The sequence below is a fragment of the Bactrocera oleae genome, chromosome 6, assembly GCF_042242935.1.
Source record: "Bactrocera oleae isolate idBacOlea1 chromosome 6, idBacOlea1, whole genome shotgun sequence".
Classification (NCBI taxonomy): domain Eukaryota; kingdom Metazoa; phylum Arthropoda; class Insecta; order Diptera; family Tephritidae; genus Bactrocera; species Bactrocera oleae.
In genome coordinates this window covers 30,522,716-30,545,064 of record NC_091540.1, presented here as the reverse complement: position 1 = coordinate 30,545,064, position 22,349 = coordinate 30,522,716, and the positions used below count along the sequence as shown (strand labels likewise).

At 36.7% G+C, this 22,349-nt stretch overlaps 2 protein-coding genes across 4 annotated transcripts; one reads left to right on the top strand and one right to left on the bottom strand.

The window, feature by feature from the left end:
- The first annotated feature begins 14,553 nt into the window (after positions 1 to 14,553).
- Positions 14,554 to 16,766, top strand: Rad9 (cell cycle checkpoint control protein Rad9). Of its 3 annotated transcripts, none has more exons than XM_036362401.2 (7): positions 14,554 to 14,705; positions 14,758 to 14,984; positions 15,504 to 15,655; positions 15,705 to 15,866; positions 15,931 to 16,065; positions 16,132 to 16,207; positions 16,295 to 16,766. In XM_036362401.2, exons 1-7 carry the CDS (start codon positions 14,672 to 14,674, stop codon positions 16,724 to 16,726), a joined length of 1,218 nt encoding a protein of 405 aa, XP_036218294.2. In that variant the 5' UTR covers positions 14,554 to 14,671; the 3' UTR covers positions 16,727 to 16,766. The 3 variants fall into 3 exon arrangements, with proteins under 3 accessions (XP_036218294.2, XP_014096383.2, XP_014096382.2); XM_014240908.3 differs by having other exon boundaries at positions 16,132 to 16,544; positions 16,613 to 16,766; XM_014240907.3 differs by having other exon boundaries at positions 16,132 to 16,766.
- On the bottom strand, positions 16,752 to 21,988 carry Blos3 (Biogenesis of lysosome-related organelles complex 1, subunit 3). The gene is made up of 5 exons (XM_014240909.3): positions 21,837 to 21,988; positions 21,726 to 21,777; positions 21,580 to 21,669; positions 21,415 to 21,524; positions 16,752 to 16,907 (listed from the first exon to the last, which is right to left on the bottom strand). Exons 1-5 carry the CDS (start codon positions 21,885 to 21,887, stop codon positions 16,791 to 16,793), a joined length of 420 nt encoding a protein of 139 aa, XP_014096384.2. The 5' UTR covers positions 21,888 to 21,988; the 3' UTR covers positions 16,752 to 16,790.
- Positions 21,989 to 22,349: the final 361 nt, after the last annotated feature.

The window sequence follows — 22,349 nt, the reverse complement described above, 5'->3', positions numbered from 1 at the left end:
CTTTATTTTAATTGTATGAAAGGAACAAATTCAGTCTATTATATTTTCTTCAAGCAATTTTTCAAAAATTTCAATAATAAGCCGACGTTTTTATAGCTATTCTATAGCGCACCGTTCTTCTACAGTGACACTTGGAAATATCCAAACCTTGAATAAATGTTTTTTACATCTAAATATAGCTAACTCCTGCATTTTTATACTCTCGCAACCTGTTGTTACAGAGTATAATAGTTTTGTTCACTTAACGGTTGTTTGTATCACCTAAAACTAATCGAGTTAGATGTAGGTATATGTATATAAGTACTTGTATATATAATATTTATAAATGATCAGGATGAAAAGACGAGTTGAAACCCGGGTGGGTGACTGTCTGTCCGTCCGTCCGTCCGTGCAAGCTGTAACCAGAGAATGTTAATAAATAGAGAAGGCGCAAATGTTAAAATAACTTCGAAAAAGAAAAATACACCAAGCAATGTGCGAAATGCTATAAATAGACACAACGAATATTCCTAAATGAAAAATAGGTGCGCATATTTATTTTGATTTATATTTTAAATTTCTATGATATGACCAAATTTATAATTATGAAAAGCCTTCTGAATTAAAAAGCTGTATTACCCGCAGAATTCATAATAAAACAAGAGAAAACGTTAGCTATAATACCCTTCACAGGTGCATTTCTTTTAGTAACTACTATATGTATGACTACATTTGAAAACGTAACTTGCCAATGATTTGCATCCAACGGAAAGCATTTTGCCAGTTCTTTCTAGCCAGGTTCTTTGCTATAAACAATCTTCTATTCGAATTTAGGTTAGTTATTGAGGTAAATAGATATTTTTTTGACATTTACATAAATTTTAATTTTTTAAGCTGATTGATTGTTCACATTACATTTATGGAAAACAAAACAAATTATAATATTTATATTTATTGTTCTATAATACTTTTTTATATGATATATAAATTACAATAATTACATCTATGACTCACACTTTATATTATAATACAAACTTAAATTTAATAATATTCAATCTAACATATATCTATATATATAATATATCTATTTTCTAAAGCTTAAAAATATGCCGTCATGATCAGTGTATGGTGTTTCGTATGTTATACATGAAGTCCTTGCAAAGTCCATGTTTGTCCATACCCAATCTATTGACATATGTTAAAGTCACCAAGGACTACTGACGGTTCATTATACTGTTCAGTTATCTGGCGGATATTATTTTCCACTTGGTTTCTAAATTCCGGAAGTCTATAGCGGGGGTTTCTGTACACAAGTGATATGAAAACTGTTGAATTGTTTACGTTTAACAGTTGGTAAACGTTTGTTGAACCGTTGTCGTTCCTTGAAAATGATCCTTCTGATAGACCTAGGCATCTATCTTGCTTGTAGTATATTATAAGGCCGTTGGCAGGGTGTCGCCGGGATGATCTTGTTTCTCCATTAAGGCGTGCAATAACACTGTAGGGAATTCTTCTTGAGGTAAGGCCCACGTCTCGGCAAAGCACATAATATCAGCAGAACAAATCAGCTTGTCTGATCTGATATCTTCAATATGCGTGTTTAGGCTCCTTACATTTTGATAATAAATATCTAGGCGTTGTTCCGATTTTCCAGTTAAAAATCTACCCTCTAGATAAACAGCAACTTGTGTGTATATTCCACCTTGTCTTTTATGTATCGTGATGGCTTCAGCTGGAATAACCGGAAACTGTCTGCGTTCTATGGTTATTTGCTCATTTCTCTTGTATTGGAATGATCGCACCACGATCATGATTGGTGTCCAATCTGCATTGCGACTGTGTGACTGCTTGGGACGTGCAAAGTTTCCAACTTTTGATTCTGCGAATTTTATCCATAGTCGAACCACTAAACTTTCAGATCTAAGTGATTCGGAATCAACCTGCATTAGTTCCACCCTAGCACCATTGACGAGACCATCACTTATGCTTATGTTGACTGTCACCATATATTTGATCGAAGTCTTGAGCTGCAATGTATAAAGCATTCATTGTGTTTCCGATGGCTTAAAAGACTTCACAGCTTCTAAAATGTTTGCCCTGCTGCGTTCTGTAAAGGAACTTGACTTAATTGTATCATTCGCAGTCGAAATGAACTCCTCGGTCATCGTGTTCGCCAGTTTAGTTACATTGAAATCATTTAAAATAGATGGATGGCTTCGTTCGGTATCTCATTAGAGGTCATTTCCCTGCATTTGATTAATTGGATGTCAGCGTGTGTCATATTTCCCTCTGACATGTTATTTCAAGTGATGGCAAATGCTTAATCTTCACGCTGGCGCATTATTTCAGTAAGCTCAAAGTACCGAAATTGATCCCAAAACGGTGTTCCTGTAATTGAACTGTAATGAACATTCCTATTCGGCGCAAATATCCATCGATCTCCTACTGGCGGCAGCTGCTTTAAGTCACCAAACACGATAATTGGTATGCCTCCAAAGTAAACAGTGCTCCTGAAAATTTGCTTTAGCCTACAATCTAAATATGCAAACATCTTTGCTCCAACCATTAAAATTTCGTCAACTATAATAAGCCCAATAGCTATGAGATTGGCATGAATAGTGTTTAATGTGTCACTATTTAGTGGCTGAAGATCGCCGGAAGACTGGTTGACGGGGAGTGAAAAAACCGAATGAAGGGTTAGGCCTCCTTTTCCAAATGCTGTTTTGCCAGTGGGTGCGCAGAGTAACACCTTGGCTGTTTCGGGGTTGGTTCCTGGTACACTATTAGCTCGCAATGTCAACGACTGATATATAATTGTTATAAGCCGACTCATGCCCACTCCAGCACCGCCTCCGACATATTCGAAGAAGATTTCCCTTTTACTGACATTGTGCATTGCATGAGCAAAGTATTCCCTCTGTTTGCTGTTAAGTGACTGCAGCATTGCCAGTAAAGTAGAAGACGTTCTAATATTAGAGGTGGGAGTTTAATTAATCGAACCGCCACTTCCTCTTCCTCTGTATTGTTGTGCTCTTGAAAAACATTAATGTCTCCTGTTTGCTCTGGAACAGCTAGAGCTCTGAATTCGGGATGTAAAAGTTGTGAGGCAGCTCGATCATCAGCTGTTTCTTCCACTGTGTCATGAAGGTTTTCCAAACCGTTCTGCATGACAATGTGGTGATCCTCTATGCTGGAATTCAATTCTGTAATAGTAACGGACTACTAAATTCTCTCCAAATAGTCCGTTTTGTAATAATTTTAGCATTTGACGGAATCGATTGTCGAAATACCTGGAACATGTAAATGGATCTATCCTTATCAGTCTCGCCTTTTCAGAGCTTGATAGAGCAGTAGCTCTTCCGAAATGTCTACTTTATCCACCAGTTTCTTCAATATGACTAACAACTCAGGCCATTTTGTTTCTGCAGCAGACATTGTCATGGCTAAAACTTTCTTCTTTTCAGCCTCCCAATATGCAGGTGAGGATCGAAGTCCTTTGAGTACATGATAGCCTTCATCATGCTGGATAAGGTTGCTGACAAAACTTTCATCCCTCACATTTGCAGCAGTTATATTCCTCGAACCAGACTTTTTACGCAGGCAAATGGAAATTGCACTTTTAATGCGCACCAACTTGTAGAACTTATAAATATACAGGATCACGTCCACGCGCACACAACGCCGATCATAGCGTCGAATTTCAGAACGTGCAATTTTATTGGAAGTTATTGTGGATGCCCTCTTTTTTCCGCAGTAAATCGTTGGATACGACAATTCCTGAGCATCGTCGTCGGTTGCAACGTCCCTTGGGCATCTACCTTGTCCTGGTGCCATTGCAAGCCGTTCAATGGATCTATTTTCAACGGGTTCATTGTTCATTAAAGTCTCCTGACCACCTGGATTTAAATCCTCTTCCATTTCAAGCGGTACATTTTCCTGACGGACATTAAGCAGGTCTCTTACTTCTGCCTCATCAGCAGGATCTGCAATAAATGGCACAGTTTCCTCTTTTCCAGCATTTGCCAGCCAATCACTTGACATTTGTATATTATGCTTGAAGTACAGCTCTGTACCCAGCAGATAGTTTAGTGCCTCCAATATTTTTGCTGGTCGCACTGTCTCCGTCATAAAATTTTGTTCATATTCCAATCGACGTTTCAAGTGCACTTGAATAATATGGCGGTTATCAAATCTGGAAATCGTGGAAGCATGGTGACAGTCTCTACAACAGAAATCGGAATATTCACCACTGCTCCACGAATACCACACTGTCGTTCGTCGGAGATGATGCGCATAAATGGGTCCTCGGTGATATCAGTCTTTCTTCCAGACACGTTAAATCCTGAAGGAAACTCCAATCCTTCCGATAGGGAGATATTTGGTATCTTGCCCTTCCTAACAACATGTGTTGCAAAAGTTGTGCTTTTGGTTTGAAGACAGAAATTTTGATGACAGATAAAAGACTTTTCTAGCATCTTCTGAACGCGCAAATTTTATTGAAGTCTGACATTTTTCTAGTTTTTTCACTTGATGAGGGAACCAAGTGCCACCGCAACACACGCATATTTCAGTGGGTCCTTTCTTTATCAACAATGCGTACATATCAAAGATATTGGCAGCTCGACGTTGACGTTCTAGTTCTTCTAGCTGTGCATCAGGAGAAAGTTCATGACGTCTTCTTATATTCCTCCTGGTTTGTCTCTCGCTTTCTAACTGACGATCCGATCTATGCAATTGAACTCTTTCCAACGTTGATTCCTGCTCGTTTGCTAGTTGTTGCCTAGGTCACTCTTCTTTGAGATTTAAAATTTGCTCACGACGTCTTCTTACTGGATCTTCTCGACGACTTCTCCTCAATGCAGCATCTCGTTGCCTCTCTTCTTCCCTTATTACGCCGTACTAAACGTTCCATTGTGTTGCGCTCCTGCTCCGCTGCTCTATATTCCGGATTGGTTCTCCTATTTAAATGTTCCGCAGTGTTGCGTTCCTGTCCTTCAGTCTTATATTCCGGATCCAAGCGGCTGTTCGAGTGTCCTATTGTGTTGCGCTCCTGCTCCGCTGCTGTATATTCTGGATTCAAACGTTTGTTTGAATGACCTACTGTATTACGCTGCTGCTCTGTGAAGTAGGTTCTGTCGTCTAGTGGAACGTGCAGAACTGTCACAAGTTCTCTCCTCATTGCGGTACTCCAAATTTGAGCTGCGTAATTCTGCAATATAGTCGGCGTTCCTCTGTCTATTATTTTATAAATTTTGACTATATTGTTGTCGGATTCGATTCAAAGCATTGCGACGTCTTTGTTCCTGCGATTGTCTAGATACTCTTGGCATTTTTATAAATTAATAAAATATTTATACAAATATCAAAATATACTTAAAATAAACAGTGAAAAAATTATAATAGAATTAAAATAATGCTTATTCTTAAAAAATAATAATATACTTAAAATAATGCTTATTATTTGAAAAGGATTTTTTTCGTTGTTTTGAAAGTTGTGTGCCTTGTTGAAAGTTTAAGCTGCTCGCGTAAACTGAAGTGATCAGACGTGTTGGGCCCTATTTATTGAATGTTTTAGAGCCCCACTTCCCATCTGCAAACTCTTTTGCCCTTCTTGGTATCATCAAGGAATTTTCGCAGAAATGTTAAGGCGTTAATTACAAAAGTTGCTTTGTAGAATTTCCTTTTTACTAGGAACTATGTTTACTTTCTACCTAGGTTTTGTTTTGTACTTACCCATCAGTTAATTAGGGTTTTTAAATTATTTTAAAAATATAATATATCTTGAATTATTAGGGATTTATTTATTTTATGGGTATTAAAAATATTATTTCCCCGTTAAATACAAAAGGGGCATTATCGAAGTTTTTTTTACCTAGGTTGTGCTTTTGAGCTACGCTTCGAACAATGTTTATTTCCTACCTGTTATTCTACCTAGAATGTTTTGTACCTACCCATCAGTTAATTAAGGTTTTAAAACGGAATAATTATGTTAGAAAAAGTTAGTGTTCTATTATTATTAATAAATAATAATATACCTTACTCATATGTATCCATTCTTAACACAATTTTCAACTTATTGTCCCAATTAGCTACATGTTATACCTTACTTTTGGCACAAGCAACACAGTTTTTGGCAGATATAAGAAAAACTTTATTGAAAGCTCAAATTGGACAGTATAAATTATTAATTAATCTGATTTGTTTATAATAAATTTTTTGTAAAGTGGTTAAATCTGATTACAATGTAAATACATCGGAGAAGATTGATTAGTTATGTTACTCACTTTTTACTATATAGGAAAAATTTAAGGGTTTAATTTTCTGTTACAAGCTATATTACATTTCGGAGAAAATGGGTTCTCTATTTAATGAAAAAAGTAAGTCATGCCAAACTTTGTGAAGGTATTTTGTCATATAAAAAAATTGCCCATACAAGAACTTGATTTTGATCGGTCAGTTTCTATGACATCTGTATGCTATAGTGGTCCGATCTTAACAATTCGTTCGAAGATTGAAGTCATATCTTAAGCATTAATCCACACTAAAAACTTCCATACAAAAATGTATTTTGATCGGTCCGTTTCTATGATAGCTGTGGTCTGATATGAACAATTCGTTCGAAGATTGTAGCGATATCTTGGACAATCATCATTCATGCCATATTTCGTGAAGATAACTTGTCGTAAAAAAATTTTTTCATATAAGAACTTAATTTAGATTGTCAGTTTGTAGGTCAGCTATATGCCATTGAGAGAAATCCATGCCGGATTCCGTGAAGATATCTCATCTAATGAACAATTTTTCCATCCAAGCACTTGATTCCGATCGTTCAGTTTGTCTGGCAGATATATGCTATAGTGATCCAATCTGTACAATTTTTTCAGATATTGCAATACTTCTTCTAACAATAACCTATGCCAAATTTTGTAAAGATATCTCTTCAAATTAAAAAGTTTTCCATGCAAGTGTTTGATTCCGATCGTTCAGTTTATTTGGCAGCTATATGCTAAAGTAATCCGATCTGAACAATTTCTTTGGAAATTGCATAACATTTTTAGTAAAAACCCATATCGAATTTCGTGAAGATATCTCGTCAGATGAAAGAGTTTTCCATACAAACACTTGATTCCGATCGTTCAGGTTATGTGGCAGCTATTTGCTATCGTCATCCGATCTATAAAATTTCTTCGGAGATTACATTGTTGCCTTAGAAAATAACTCTCGCCCAATTTCGTGAAGATATTGCATCAAATAAAAAAGTTCCCCATACAAAGACTTGCTTCCGATTGTTCAGTTTGTATGGCAGCTATATGCTATAGTGGTCCGATATCAACCGTTCCGACAAATGAGCAGCTTCTTGGTAAAAAAAAGACGTGTTCAAAATTTCAGATCGATATCTCAAAAACTGAGGGACTAGTTCGCGTATATACCGACGGACGGACGGACGGACATGAGTAAATCAACTCAGCTCGTCACGGTGATCATTTATATATATACTTTATATGGTCTCCGCCGTTTACTTTTGGATGTTACAAACTCCACCACTCCACTTTTGTGGTGGCTTAGGTCGTAAGCGTCAAGGAGTTAAGCTCAATCCGAATACGAGCATATACGTTCGAATCCTAAAACTCATGAAACTTAAATAATATTTAATTTTTGGTTTTATTAATTGGAATCTAAGCACATCTCAATTCAAATACTTTGATATCATATTTTACTTCCTGAGATAATTAATATATTTCAGGAAAATATGTTCCTATGTTTAGGTTTATTAAATATTCCCTTATTATGGGTATTAACGCAAATATGATAATCACTCAAACATTCTTAAATACACGTACGCTGATGCTTGCTTCTTCTTGCCCCGCACAAACAATGACTTTTGTCTAAATTTTTTGCTTTTTGCGAGTTGAATGATCGCAGGCAAGAAGGGGACTGGGGCGCACTGCCACATAATTATATCAAATATACATTTTATTTATCGAATTTATTTTAAAAACGATTATGGGTATGAATTTATTTGTATTTATATTTTTACGTATATATTAATTATATTACGAAAATAAGTCATTAATGCATCAGTATTTTTCTATACAAAGCAACATATTAATATATAATATTATGAGTCCTCACTTGACACGCCTCTGTTCATGGTGGCAAGCCAACGAAATAACGGCGAGTGCGTGCGGATATTGTGTTGAAAAAAACGAAAAGACGACTTTGCCAACAAACATACATATGTATATACGTACATACATATGAGCTCGCATACATATTGACACCAAATTGTTCGAATCGTCGCAGAGTCGGCCGGCTATGTTGTCTCGTTTGTCCGTTTTGCAGCGCTTTGCTATTGAAAATTGACTTAAGCTCTTTTGAAATACTACGATTGCCAATTGGGCTGCATTTCCATAGCGTCGTTTGAAGATAAAACGGGCTAAATCGACAAACTAGGAAATAATGATAATAAGTAAAGATTTACAAGTACTATATGGAATGTGTTTAGAATATATAGAAGTAGTTAAAGATTTCATATAAATAGCAATTTTATAATTTAATGCCATAAATAGTGCATAATATGAAGTAAATTAAAATAATATTTCAACTCACTTATAGGTCATGTTGCCAATTTTCCATTCTGAAGGGAATATCATACAAATTCTTCAATTTCTGAGTTTTAGCATCGTCGTGAGGAAGCAGCTTGTGGGCAACATACAAATGCGATGGGAATGGTAAGATCAATTGTAAAATTGAAACTTCTTCAATTTTACTGAAGACATTCAAATTCAATTTCATTCATTTTCGGGCATTTGCGGTAGGAATTCCATATGAAAACCAAATTTGGTTGACCAGGCGCACAGAAAAAATAGCGCAGCGCAGTTATAAATGAACGCACTTTGCTCTGAAGCAGACGCACGTTCCTTACAAATGAATATGTTGTCGTTGTTATACGAAATACCTAAAAAATTTGGCGCGGGTTCGCTTGAATATTATTGCTCGATGATGCTGCGTCTACGTTTTTTGTCACTTGCGACATATTGAGGGACATATGCGAGTTAAGGAAGGAAATTTCAAGAATATTCACATATAAATATATGAACATTTGAAGCAAGTAAACAACAATAGCTGTTTAAGTTCACATATTAGACAACGCCGCTCGAATATCGTCTGCGGTGCTGCTTGTATAGCACACTTCCTTATTGCAACATTTTGCCTAAGTTCAAATCCTATTTTTATTTATTTTTATAATCCTATTTTATTAAATGATATTCTAATTATATTTTCATATTATTTCCCTCATTGTTTATATTTTCTTGTCAGAAGTCAATTACTTCCTTTTTTATTATTAAAATTTTCGGTTATGCGCATACCAAAGAACATTTGTGCATATATACATTTTGCTTATAGAGTGGTGTAGTTCGTTGTGTAAATTGACAGGATGGTGAAATTTTGTTTTCGAACTTGCGCGTTTTCGATGTTCCCTCATAGCAATTAACATTTTAGCAAAGCTAACATTTGCGTCTTCTCTATTCATTAACATTCTCTGCTGTAACTTGAGTAAAAATTGAGATATCTTTATGAAACTTGGTATACATGTTTCTTGGTACCGCAAGATGGTTGGTATCTACACCCACAAAGCGCCATTAATCAAAAATTAAAATAGTATTCATATACAATTATACTATTAACTGACATTTTACTGATTAATAATATTATATGATATAATTTAAATTCCTCTCTTCTTGAATGCATAGCTATATAGGTAGTTATAAGTTGTCAGAATTTTACCCATCTCAAGCGCTAGTTAAAATTTTAACATTCGGATTCACCACGAAAAGTGTCAAAATTTCACTCTCATCAGTCAGATTTAAAATTTTTGAGCGTTTGGCAAACAGCCTCATTTATTTAACTTCGTAATTTGCTTTAAAGATTTTTATTTTTTGTATGTGGAAGATTAATTTTGTGTATTATTATTCTTGGACTTGCTTAATTATCAAACGTGGCCTGCCAAAAGTTCCAAAGTATGTAACATACGATCGCCAAAATAAATAATTAATAGGCGCCCTTCACACGTTCACTATATATTGTGATATTTGGATCGTGATCCAGTATTTATACGAAATAAATCGAGTTTTTGAAAGAAATATGTTTAAAAAAATTTGTTTTGTTTATATTTTATTTATAAAATTTTAATGACATTTTAATGTGGAAAAAAAATGAAGACAAGTTTCTATGGTTTTAAAGAAATAACTCAAAGTAATCATTGAAGCAATAACTAGCAACAGTTGTGATTCACTTACCGAATCTTTCGCGTAACCCATGGTCGCGATTTTAAAATACTTAAATCGTTATTTTATCCTACATGTTCTATTAATTACGCTATCGTGGATCGTGGTCATTATATATTGCAACGGACTTCTCGAAAAATTGTCTACCTGTAACTCACTCTTGAGTGCGATCACTGGATTGTTAAATTAAAGTCCCAATTTAATGGCTATACACTTATCTTTACTTTTATTTTCAACAACTTAACACTTATTGCTCGATATTCGAGTTTACAACTTATTGCTTATAGCTTAATTTCTTTTTACACGGCAACACTCTAATTAGAACTGTCCCTGCTGCATAATCCAGCAGCCCTTATATAGTAAATTTTTAACACAAGTTCGCTACTAGAACATTCTGGCAACTACGAATTCGCTGCCTAGTTGCTTCTGGCAGTTTATCGTCGATTCTGATTTGTTCTGGTATTCGTGTTCTCCACACTGCCCTCTACCCTTAATTCCAAATTTTAATCAATCGGTAGTCGAAGATCATTACCAAAAATTACCCTTGCTGGAGTCTGCCCCGTTGTTTCATGTACAGCAGACCGATAAGCCATCAGGAACAAGGATATATGGGTATCCTAATCTTTTTGATACTTGTCCGCAACTTTCCTCAAATGTTCTTCCAAAGTTCGATTGAATCGTTCTACCATGCCATCGGACTGCGGATGTAGTGCAGTTGTACGGGTTTTCCGGATACCCAGCTTCTGGCATATCTCCTGTATTGGAGCTGATTCAAAATTTCTCCCTTGGTCAGGATGTAATTCTATTGGAACATCATATCTCGATATCCAATTGTTGATGAATACATCCGCTACTGTTCCTGCCTCTTGGTTAGGAATTGCGTATACCTCTGGCCATTTGCTGAAATAGTCCATGACTACCGAAACATATCTGTTTCCTAATTTACTGATAGGAAATGGACTAGCTACATCCATGGCTACTCGCTCAAACGGCGCACCTGAATTGTAGAGCTTCATCTGACCATGACTCCTGGACCGCGGCCCTTTAGCAGCAATGCAACCGAAACACTTGGCGTTGTGTTGTTGGAATTAGAAATAAAGATAAGTGTGTAGCCATTAAATTGGGACTTTTATTTGTGCCGTTTCACATTGGGATGCAAAAGAGTCTGATGTTTTTCAAATTTTCTTTTGGTGGCGCTCTGGGCATTCACACGGTCAAAAAGAGTCCAGCAACTCGAGTCTAGTTTTTCTGCATTCCTTTTCACAAAATTTTCGTAAATATTTGTGCGGTTCGATAGCGCAACACTGCGTATTTCGTATTTCATTTGTATGTTGAGATGATGGTCACACATTTTGCTTGCAATGAATTACCATGAATATGGTAGAACAATATGCATAATACAAGTACCTACCCGCTAAATAGTTTCAAAGAAATACTAAAGACGGGAATTCCCTAATCCACAAGAATGTATTGAATATCCGCTACTAATATTTTCAAGGCCAAATTTATAATAGGAATTTCCTAATCTTTAAGTATTAAAAACTCATAATTTCTTTACTCCGTATTAAAAATTCATAATTTCTTTACTCCATAATCTATATCTTAATTTTCTCCTTATTTACAATTTGTCATAATATTTCTATTATTCTATGCATACGTATTTGCATATTACATACAAAAATAGATAACAGAACTCAAATTTGCGATCGAATTCATTTGAAACCGAGCGCTCTTGCAACCATTCAAAGAGTTTGAAAGTGAAAAGGAATGCTGAAAAGGGTAGCAGCGAGCTGTTACGAACAAGAACACAAAGCGTGCCACCCGAACACGAGTGGCACGGTCCCTTCGTCTTTCCTCGTCGTCCCCTCGCCCACAATAAACTGGTATGAGACTCTTTTGAGTCCCTGTGTGAAACGGCACTTTATCAATCCAGTGATCGAACTCAAGAGTGAGTTACAGAAAGACGATTTATCGAGAAATCCGTTACAATTTGTGTCAGAAGTGGGATTGTCAAATAAATTCCCAAGGAGATAATTATTTGAAAATGGCCAAATTTAACGATCTGAGGATTCCACAACTGAAAAAGGAGCTGGAGCAACAGGGTTTGGCGACAAATGGATTCAAAACTGCATTACAATCACGTTTGAGAGAGGCCATGGAGGCGGAAAACATTAATGTGGAGGAATATGTCTTTCACATGGAATTAGAAGAAGAGACAACAAAGATAGAAGAAAAGGAAGAGGCTAAATGCTCGTCAAAGATTGTGGACATAAACATGGTTTTTGCTGCAATATTGCAATTATCAACGCAAATATCGACACAAATGTCGACACTATTTAAAGAACAGGATACACGTATGTCTCAAATGGAAACGCGATTGTCAACGCATTTGGATGAGCAGTTTGCAGCGCAAGATGCACCTTTTTCAGCACAGTTGTCAGCACCGAAAGAGCTCGACGTGCATATGTCAGCGCAGGTATCCTCACAGTTGGAATAGGAGGAAGCATGTGAACCAGGATCTTCACAGTATGAAGAGCAAGAAGCTTGTATACCAGCAAAAGTGTCTTCGCAATCGGAAGAACTGAACGGGCGTATGCCAGCGCAGGTGTCCTCACAGTCGGAAGAGGAGGAAGCCTGTGTACCAGTACAAGGGTCCTCACAGTCGAAAGAGCTGGAACTGCGTATGTCAGGGCAGGTGTTCTCACACTTGGAAGAGGAGGAAGCGTGTGAACCAGTAAAAAGTTCCTCACAGTTAGAAGAGCAAGAAGCTTGGATACCAGCACAAGTGTCCTTACAGTTAGAAGAGCAGGAAGCGTGTTTACCATCACAGGTGGAAGATCAGCATAAAATTGAACCTGAAACGGATGACTCTTTGCAAGAAGATCCAGATTTGGAAGGTGCATTACATGAAGTGGAGTTGAACCAATGTACAACGATTGGAGAAATAACTACAGGAAGGCCAGTCAGAAAATCATATTGGGCAGAACGGAGCAGTTTAAAGTTAGTGTATGGCTGCTTGCATCGAGTATGGATAAGCGAAAATGGGCAAACCTTCCGAGTACTTATGGTTGTTCCAAGGGTTGGAATTCCTGAGGTTCTTAACGTGCAGTACAAATGTCCAAGAGGAGGGCACTTGAGAGACATAAAATCCTTGGAGAATTTGAAGCAAAAGTTTTATTGGACTGGTTGTCTATCAGCTATAGAAAGGATTGCGAAATATGCTGAGGACATTGTAGCTAAAGGATCAAGGTCCAGGAGTCATGGGCAGATGAAACAGCACAAGCGTGCGCCAGTTGAGAAAATAGGCGTGTATGAAGATGGTCCATATCCCACCAATAAATTAGGAAATAGTCATGTTTTGGCAGTCAAGGACCATTTCAACGAATGGCCACAAGTATATACAATTCCTAACTAAGAGACTGAACCAGTGGCGGAGGCATTCATCAACAAGTGGGTAACGAGATTCGGTGTTCCAATGGAGTTACGTTCTGATCAAGAAGGGAATCTCGAGTCAGCTTTAAGTCAAGGGATGTACCAGAAACTGAGTATCCGGGAAACGGATGGAATTAACTCAAGAAGAGAAGGACGGCTAACGATGTCAGCACCAGCCTAGAAGACGAGATGGGGGACTTAAAAGCTTTGTGTTTGGTATCGCAAATATGTCTAATCGGGACGATCAGACTTAGGTGGAGGGCAGTGTGAGGATCATGGATAATAGAACAAAATCGAATCAACGATAAACTGCCAGAAGCAACTAGTTAGCGAATTCGTAGTTGCCAGAATGTTCTAGAAGCAATGTTTTGTTACAGATTTACTATATAAGGGCTGCCGGATTGTGCAGCAAACACAGTTCTAGTTAGAGTGTTGTCGTGATAAGAACAATTGAGACATAAGCAAGAAGTGGTAAGCTCGAATAACGAGCAATAAGCGTTAAGTTGTTGGAATTAGAAATAAAGATAAGTGTGTAACCATTAAATTGGAACTTTTATTTATCAATCCAGTGATCGAACTCAAGAGTGAGTTACAGATAGACGGTTTATCGAGAAATCCGTATGTATTTAATTACTATATTCCATGTTTTGTTAAAGTTTTTGATTTTAATATTATTTAACTAAATTGCAATTTACGCAACAAACATGTTGCCTCCTTAAAATTTGTGTGGGAATGAAAGCAGCACTGTCAAATCTTCAAAATGACAGTTCATTGCTAGCAATGGATGACATGAAATATAAATATATCAGTTGGCAAACGTTAGCAAAGTGCCGTCTCCATTGGCAATATTGCTTGCGATACAAATTTTCGCAATCTTAAATTGCCTGCCGAGATGCCCCGTAAGAAGTTTTCGCTCAATTTTGTTTAGATGAACTTTGTGACAGTATACAGTGTTGACAATTAGTTTACAAATGAAAAGTACAATAGATGGCGGAAATACAAAAGGTTTAAGATTAGCTTTGAATGTACATGAACTAACCATTTGGATTTTTTCTAGTTTTTGCTAAAGCAGTGCAATCACTTTCAAAGTTCGGCGGAGACTTATTTATTGAAGCTGATATTGGTGGAATGCAGCTCCGCACTCTAAATCCAACTAAATCTGCTGTTGGGACATATCGCTTTAGTAGAAGCTTCTTCGATTTTTACGAGGTCGACCAAAATGAAGAAAGTTTTTGTAAACTGGATATGAGGGCTTGTCTTACTGTATTTCGAAATACAAAACAGGTATATATTGTATATATTGGCACACATTTTTAGTAAATGTAAAGTGTAAGCTTCCCAACGAAGGAGGGATGTATTCCCTTATAGAAATAACGATAAGTTAAATCGTAACAATAATATAAATTATTTTCTTAACTTATATTTTAAAACTGTCAGCAAAAATTCCCTTGGTTTGTTTCTGATAACAAAACCGATAAAATTGGTTTCCGTGACACCCAAAACAAATACGATTTCGTTTCGGTTTCAATTCTGATTCCTATCTGACTATCAGATTCTGCAACACTCCTGGTAGTTTCAGTCTAAAAAAAAATTGGAAAATAGAAAGCGTATTCATGGAACAATAAATCCTTATGAAAAGCGATTTTGGTCAAATGTTTATATATTTTAATTTAGTTAAGTAGTAGTTTTAGAACATATGTATTGCTTCAGTATAAGAAAGTTATTATATATTCATAAAATGATAATTTTGTAATTTATCCAATTATAGTACATATATACATAAATTTATTCTGTAAAATGTAGGTGGAACGATGTGATATGGCACTCTTATATGACAGAACAAAGTTTCAAATACAATTAAAATGCCAACATGAAACATTAAAGAATACGTTTATTTCAGTTGATGATGAAGAAAACATTACCACAGATATGACACCAGAAAACAGTTGCAACACGTAAGTTAAAGTAAAAATTAAAAAGTAATAAACATTTTCTTTATTGTAGTATTTGTGGTTCGCATAAAACATTTACTGAAATATCCAATAACTTTAATCCAGCGGAGGAAGAAATTACTTTAGAAGCACAAGAGAAGAAAGTAAATGTTATGAACTATGTTGAAGGATCGAGAGTTAATGAAAAATTTATGAGGTCTCAATTGCAATTGAAGTAATTATATAATATTTATTGTTCACAAAAATAATATTACAATATATTTTCATTGCACATATAGCGCCGATGAGTTTGAAACATACAAAATTGAAAAAGAAACGTCCATAACATTTTGTTTAAAAGAGTTAAGAGCGTTTCTTATGTTTGCTGAGGCGTTAAATGAAAGCTTGTGTTTGCATTTCGATGAGGCCGGAAGGTAAGTTCTTTCGATAGATTTATGCCATGAATACCAAAGTACGTGCTATTGAATACATTTTTTTAGTCCAGTTTTCGTGGGTATATCCCATAGAGATGAAATTAATTGCATACTTATCATGTCTACTTTATCTCCAGAAGAGGTAAGTTTTTATGACAATTGTCAAGAAAGTGAAGTCCAAGAATGCACAACCTCAAAATCAAGTAAACGGAAATTAAAAACCTCGAAGGTACCTAATCAATGCAAAAATATTAGGAGAGCTATGGACCAGAAGTTCATTGCTGAGGACACGACTCTTAGTAACAGTTCATCTTTATTTACATTTGTAAACAGTAGTAGTAAACGGAATTACACGTCGCTTGTTGCGGTCCCTCGTAATCATAATACATCTGTCTCGACTTCTAGCCTCAATGAAATTAGTCATTTACTGCCAACAGTATCTGGGGAAACAAATAGAATGCAGATGTTGGATAAGAATGGTGAGCCTGTTGTCAGTAAAGTTATAGATAACTCAGATAACGACGATTTTATTCCTGAATCACCAAAGCGCCAAGGAAGAACTAACTTGCGATCTATATTTTTCCGCTGTTTTCAATCAACATATATGCTAGAGGAAACTTCGAGTGGCCAAGTATTTGCACTTGATTCGGACACAGAATAATATAATATAAATAAAGCTCCATGTGTAAAATTTCGATTAATATTTTATTTTTATTTTTGAAAACTTAGTGGTTGATATCCGGTACAAAATTGCTTGTAAAAATATCTTTGTGTTTTTCATGCAGTTGCTTCATACTGACCTGAGAATTTTTCAAATAGCATAAAACTGACTGCATAGTTAACTAAAAGGAAGTAAAGAAAGGGTTTTTTTATATTTGTTCTTACAATGGAGATTGCAAATATTTTTTTTGTTAATCAAATTTATACGTCAGAAAATATGTTATTAGTATGTATACTTCTTGAAAATATTAAAATTAGCTTCTGGATAACATTTACAAATAAATTTATTACAGCTAAGCACTTTTAATAACAACTCTTTTGTAGTATAACACACACTTGTGCTCACACAATTAAGCCACGTGAACGTTGAGTTTTATTGATAAATCAGAAAGATATAGTCTAGTACTTTGTTGGGGACCTCTTTTGCAAAATCATTTCCCTGCAGAGTTTGCCCTTTGTACAAACAAGTGTGATACATTGTTCCGGGTTTAGAATTTACCACAATGTAAACTTATACGAAGATTTTCTCGCTACAACTGCTCTTTTATAGATCTCCCATGGATTCTAAATGGGGTCTAAGTCCGGGCTTTAGGCATCCCACTAGAGACACTTGATATGGTTCACTGCAAGCCAGTCCTTAACTACCCTGAAACAGTGCTTTAGGTCATTATCATTCTCAAAAATCCAAGTTAGTGGTAAAACATCGGCGTAATTTCCATTTAAATATTTGCTGAAATGTGTGTAAATACTGCTATTTATTTTGCCTTAACTTGTACAAATGGTTCTACCCCAAATCACTAGATCCAACAATTTCGAGTCCTCGGCTGAATTCGAAAACATCAATTGCAATGAAGAACAAAGTATAATATTCTCATTGCATCATGTTTTGAACTTCATTAAACCGGCAGTCGATGCGCAGTGACAGAGAAAATCACGCATCACAAAAAAGTTTATGCTTTTTACATTTTCATATGTAACGATGGCGGAGTGAGGTTGCAAAGCTTGTTATTAGTTTTTTTTTTAATTTTATTATTTTTTACTAAATTTGTGTCATGCAGCTGGCTGGCCCCCATCTACGCAAACTGTGTTAGACTGGGCCATGTCCCGAAGGTCTGGAGACAGGTTAAGGTTACTTTTTTCCCGAAGGCCGGCAAAAGCTCTCACGTCGGTGCAAAAGATTTCAGACCCATCAGCCTATGCTGGTTTCTGTTGAAAACATTGGAGAGGCTTATGGATCTGTACATTAGGAACAGAATACCGAGGGGTAAACTGTTACGGGTGCAGCATGCCTATATCAAAGGCAAGTCGGTCGACACTGCTTTGCATGATGTAGTGTCATCGCTGGAGATAGCTCTCAAGCACAAGGAATTTGCTGTGGGCACCTTTTTCGACATCGAGGGGGCCTTCAACAACGTGCGACCAGAGACAGTGGTTAAAGCCCTCTAAAAGTTTGAGGTGGAATCGAAATTCAAGCACCTCATTTTTAGTATTCTTTGCGACAGAACTGTCGCAGCGGTGTGGGGTGGTGCCAAGACAACCAGAAAAGGGGAACTCCGCAGCGGGGAGTACTCTCCCTACTGCTCTGGATATTGGTGGTAAACGACCTACTTATAGAACTCGAGACGCAAGGCTGTCGGGTGACAGCCTATGCTGATGATGTGGTTCTTATGGTTAAGGGAAAATTCCTGAATACCGTCTATGAGCTCACTGAGGGGTACCTGAAAATGGTATCTACCTGGGCGAATAGAAGCGGCCTAGCCGTCAACCCAAGTAAAACCGAAATGGTTGTATTTACTAGGAGTTATAAGATCCCAAATGTGCCTCTCCCCTTCTTCGGGGGTTCACTTCTTCAACCTGTTGATAAAGTGAAATACCTAGGGCTTTTCCTCGGTAGAAAACTTTCCTGGAGACCAAACATTAAGGAGAGAGTTAAGAAGGCATCGGTCGCCTTATACTGCTGCAAAGGGCCTATAGGGAAAAGGTGGGGATTCTCACCTAAGGTGGTGTTCTGGCTCTACGAAACCGTAGTTGGTGTGTTCGTCTGGTGGAGGGCGCTCGAAAGGTTCACACTGGCTAAAAAGCTTGAGCGGGTCCAAAGAGCGGCGCTCATCGGAATCTCCGGTGCACTGCGGACCACACCTGCAATAGCTCTTAATGCTATTTTATTAGTAAGTGCATTGCTGCGAAGTGTGCTCTAAGACTCAGGGAATCTGGGGTTATCAAGAGGTCCGAACAAGGACACTCCGAAATTCTTTCCTCCTTCAGATGCATTCCGGAAAATTTAGATCACTGCGTCACTGAGGCGGCTTCTTCTCCGCTCATATTCCAACGAGGGACATGTGGATGGGAAGAAGCCGCTGGAGAAGAGGTACGGTGAGCTTTTTCATGGATGGAAGGTTGGAGGGGGGGTTTTCTGCAAGGAGCTCTCCGTAAATCTTAGCTTCAGGCTACCGGACCACTGTAGTGTTTCTCAGGCGGAAGTGGCCGAGATCAAGGTGGCGGTAGAAGTACTGTTACGTAGTGTAGCTTTGTTTGGAGAGGTGAGCATTCACTCCGACAGCAGAGCGGCAATACAAGCCCTGAGTGCGCGAACCGTGCATTCAAAGCTAGTCAAGGAGTGTCTGTCCTTGCTAGAATTAGCATCAAGCTACTTCAATATCAGGCTCATTTGGGTGCCTGGTCACAGCTGAATCGCTGGGAATTGAAAGGCCGATGAGCTGGCCAGGGGGGGGCACCGTTGGTCGACGACCAACTCCTGTGCGACCGCGAGATCCTTCTGGCTAAGAGTGGAGCGCAGGAGGTCGGAAGAATTTCTCGCCCTGAGCAAAGTGCATCTCGCCGCTATGGTAGGAGTTCTCACTGGACACTGTCCAATGGGCACTCATGTGGTAGGGCTGAGAGTACTATCCGATGCTAGTTGCCAAAGCTGCATGGAGGAGGGCGAGGTGGAAACATCCCGGCACTTTCTCCTCCAATGTCCGGCTTTCGATAGGCTGAGATTGAAATATCTCGGCAATAACACTTTTGGCGGACCTGAATACTGAATGGAGATTGGCCGCCTTAACAAGTTTGTTGCAAGCACAAATCGTTTCGTCGACTTATAAGGGTCTTTTGATCCAGACTGTAGGTATCACAACGAACCGGCGTCTTAAGGTGTCCAAGTGGGATCCTTCTTGGTATCGACCTCCTAACCTACTAAATTTGCATTAAATTTAGAGATTAGGGCAAATAATGTACTCATGCTGGCAATAATATAATACATTTTTCTATATATTTTAATGATGTGGTTATTATATATATTATATTATTAAACTATTTGGTTTTAATTTTAACATTTTTTTTCTTTATTCGCCCGCAAAAACAAAACAGTTAGTAGTAAATTGTTCTATAACGTTAAATTATACAATGCATTATTTTGTCAAAAAAGGATCTACCTTTCTCTTCCGTAATATTTGTTTACCGTCGTTAAATGTTGTATTTTTCGGTTTTTATGGAGCAGATAGTCAATGGTTTTATGTTTCCCAAAATTTTGCACAACAATCTTAATCTTTCTTTACCGTTACGGTTACTTAAGCAATTTTGCATTCTCATATGGGATACGTTCGAGATGGCAATCACGACCGCAATGTTGTAAATTTGTCAAAGTCTCACGTTCTGCGTGAATTTTTGGCAACAGTTGCAACAGCATCACGTTCTACTGTCACTTTCTGCACGCAATTTATGCAAATAATCGGCAACACTAAATTTTCGTCTACACATCAGCAGAATATCAGCAAATATGCAACACAGTAGCTGTACTGCTGCAATTATTACGTAGCTCGAACGCACCCATGATTTTTCTTTATTAGTAGTATTTAAATTAGTGGACAATATACTTTTACTTTCTTAATATTTTTGCATTCGTTTCAATATCGACTTTCCTTATGGTTTAATTATGTGCGCACACCCAACTAGAACAATGGCGAAACAATTTAAATTTTTTCCCCAACCACATTGCTTATTTCTCTGAATCCGTTCTTAGCAATTTCGAACTGATAAAAGAACATTTTTCCATACTGTTATAAAAACGCAAATATACTCCGATGCCTTTATATTCTGAAATGTAATTTTTCCATGCAGTGGCTTAATTATGTCAGCAAAAGTGTATATCTGAATTCAGATATTACCACATTACTGCACATTTCCCTTTTCCTTTCAGTTAATCAAAAGTAGTTTATGCTTGGTTAAAAAACTTCGCGCCACATAAAAATTAAACTAGCTTACTTTTTTTTTTAAACTTTGCAATCTTCTAAATTTTAATAATCAAAAATTTTACCAAAAAAAAATAAAGTAAATGTATAGTTTAGGTTCCTCAACATAACCCTGGTCGGTTCAAAACCGGGGAGTTAGTAAGTGATCTGAATTCTACAGAATTCTGTCGCAACAACAACTAAGTTACTTGAAAAATATGTGCACAGTGTGTTAGATATATTTTTATATAAAAGTATACATAAATTATTAAAAAATTCATTTTCCGCTCACGGATTTGTAATCTTTGCGTCAAAATAAGACGATTAAAAAAAAAAATAATTTTCGCGGCCTCCTTCATCGGAGGACCTAAACTATACATTTACCAAAACTTTTTATTACCTGTGATTTTATGATAAGTTGGTCAGTATTTAATAAATGTTTTGACACATTTGTTACTAAATTTTTCACAAACATTGACAACCCCTTGTAAATTCCAATATTATTGTCGACTGGAAATAATGTGAAAATTTGAATACCGGACTGTTTGGTTTATGGAATTAATACTTAATTTTCGTTGCAATAAATTATTTTTATAGCGCGATTCTGTTATAACGTTTCCATTTTCCATTACTGGTGATTTTTTTTCGAATAAATCTACAGAAAAAATATATATATTAGATTTTGGGCAAACATTGTATCTAGTGTTTTACCTTCATCCGATTCAGTGGCTTCGCCGGAAACTTCTGATGCGAATATTTTGGTCTGATAATAAATTTATAAAGTTATAATCTCAATTAAAAGGTGCACAACAATTTAGTTACATGGGTTTCTTCATCGGACTCGGATGCTTCTCCTCGTACTAGTTCTGCCATTTGTAACACTTGATCATTGTATAAACGTACAAGTAAGTGCCAGTTCACACACGGACTCTTTTGTAACCTAAACCGGTTTATTGGAAGGCGAGGAGCCGACGAGGAAAGATGAAGGGACTGTGCTATTCGCTGCTACGAAATTTTGCATTCCTTTTCATTTTGAAATCATTTTGATAGTTGCAATAGCGCTCGGTTTAAATGAGTATATACGATATGTGTAAGATACTCAAAAATATTTAATTTAAATTTTTAATGACATTTAGCGGTATTAAACCTAATAATATATACATAAATTAATTCTAATAAAAATTGAGTTACTTATAATTCTTTATATTTACATAAAATATTAAGAGGCTTTCATATTTATTTCTTTTGTCCGCAGAAGATTTAGTTCGAATATCATTTTATTCAAAATAAGAATTGTAATCCCTACTTAAAGTCCGTTTGCTTGTTACGCTTTCA